The 1770-nt window shown below is 48.0% G+C and overlaps 1 protein-coding gene across 1 annotated transcript; it reads right to left on the minus strand.

Moving 5' to 3' along the window:
* Positions 1-420: 420 nt before the first annotated feature.
* Positions 421-1493, minus strand: LOC120515525 (adenosine receptor A2a). Its single transcript, XM_039736585.1, has one exon. It carries the CDS (start codon positions 1491-1493, stop codon positions 465-467), a length of 1029 nt encoding a protein of 342 aa, XP_039592519.1. The 3' UTR covers positions 421-464.
* Positions 1494-1770: the final 277 nt, after the last annotated feature.

Genomic DNA, 1770 nt, shown 5'->3' on the forward strand with positions numbered 1-1770 from the left:
AATCCGCTTTCTCCTCAGCGACGTCTCTGGAGCCTCTCTAAGTAGACATTGGCTGTACGGCATTACCAGTTCCTGAAGAGGGCGCCATAAACTGACTACACACAAAGTGGCCAATTTAGAATCGCCATTCGGCGTAATCTGCAAGTCTTTGGACAGAATCCGGGGCGACCGGAGAAAACGCAGGCACACACGGTGGAGAACACGCAGGCTCCACGCAGAGAGGTGAGCCCTGGCCTTCTTGTTGTGATGACAGAGCGCTACCACTGCGCCACCATTCCAACAATTTATGTTTTGTTTTATTGTGTTTATATTTTGACAAAATATATAAGACGTACACAGGCTCGTCATCCAACTTTCACAGTACAAATGAACACACTTTTTTTTTTTTTATTTAAGTAAACATTGTGGTGTAATCGTCCACTGTTCTAGACCGGTACGCAATGTCTAGGTGGTCTTCTCACCTGTCACTTCTGCCGCTCAGAGGTATCAGTTAACTCTTTAGAGTCTTTCCTCATAAAGCTGACCATCATGAGTTGGTGAGCTCTGTGTCTAAATTTCTGATCCCTAACGCTATAGATGATCACATTCCAGCAACTATTGGTGGTCAGAATCCAAAAGGCAAAGAAAGAGAAGATGCACCATTCGTTTCCGATGACATTCCCCACTACGAAAACTGCGATCGGGGTAAAAGAAACGGTGAAAGCCACCGTCAGTGTTCCTATTGTCTTTGCCGCTTTAATATCGGAAAACGACGGTCTGCTGACTTTACTATGAAACTCCGGTTGTGCCAAAAACTGCCTTCTCTGGGAATGCTGTCGGATTGTTGTTAATGAGAGTATGTTGATGACAATTGTACTTCCCAGGAGGGTAAAGTCAAAGGCCGGGAAGAGTAAAAGGACATTCCAGCCGGTGTCAGACCGGGACCGAACCCCGACGGCGTAGTTACACATCCTACTGCAAGAGTTGTACTCCAACTCGATCCCCTCGCTGAAAAGCATGGGCGACATCGCCAGAGAGAAACTGCATAGCCAAGACAAGAAAATGAGCACCACTGTCCGTTTTCTTGTAATGACCGCTCCCTTGTGCAGCGGCTTCACGATCGCCATGGTGCGCTCAATGGTTAACAGAAATATGGTGCTGATCGACACAAGCGTGCAGCCGGCAAACAGCGGACCGATGAAAGTACAAAGCTGGAAAGTGTCTCCGAAAGAGATGGCCCGGTTCTCCTTTAGCAGGAGGGTAATCTCCGCATACACAGAAAAGGGCACCACGAAAACACCAACGGCGAGATCGGCTACGGCCAAAGAGGCTTTGAGGTACCCCTGTGGGCTTCGGAAGTGCTTGCTACCCAGGAAAACTGCAAGAGTCACCGAATTTCCAAAAAGGATGGCGATGATCAGCAAGACCATAAAAACTATGATTAAGATTTTGCTCAGAAGCGTACAGCAGCAAATGTTACAGCTGTTTTTTGTGGAGTCGAAAGGTAGTGACATCTTTTATCCAAAGCGGGATAGATGCGCGTGCAGCTTCTGACTCGAGCCTGGGCGCAATAAGCAGACCTGCACAGTGAGGGGCCGCGCACAGGCGAGGACGCGCAGTTTAATCGGAGCCGTTCGGTCTACATGGACTTGCCGTGGTGTTCTGCGCTTCGTCTAATCCGCGTCCATTGCTACTGTTCGACTCTAAAAACAAGACGTGCAACGGCGCATTAGCACTGGAAGTGAGCGGAATTATTTAATCATAATAATTAATAACAATAAGCACGCATAC

The sequence above is a fragment of the Polypterus senegalus genome, chromosome 15 (assembly GCF_016835505.1).
Source record: "Polypterus senegalus isolate Bchr_013 chromosome 15, ASM1683550v1, whole genome shotgun sequence".
In the NCBI taxonomy this organism is placed as follows: Eukaryota; Metazoa; Chordata; class Cladistia; order Polypteriformes; family Polypteridae; genus Polypterus; species Polypterus senegalus.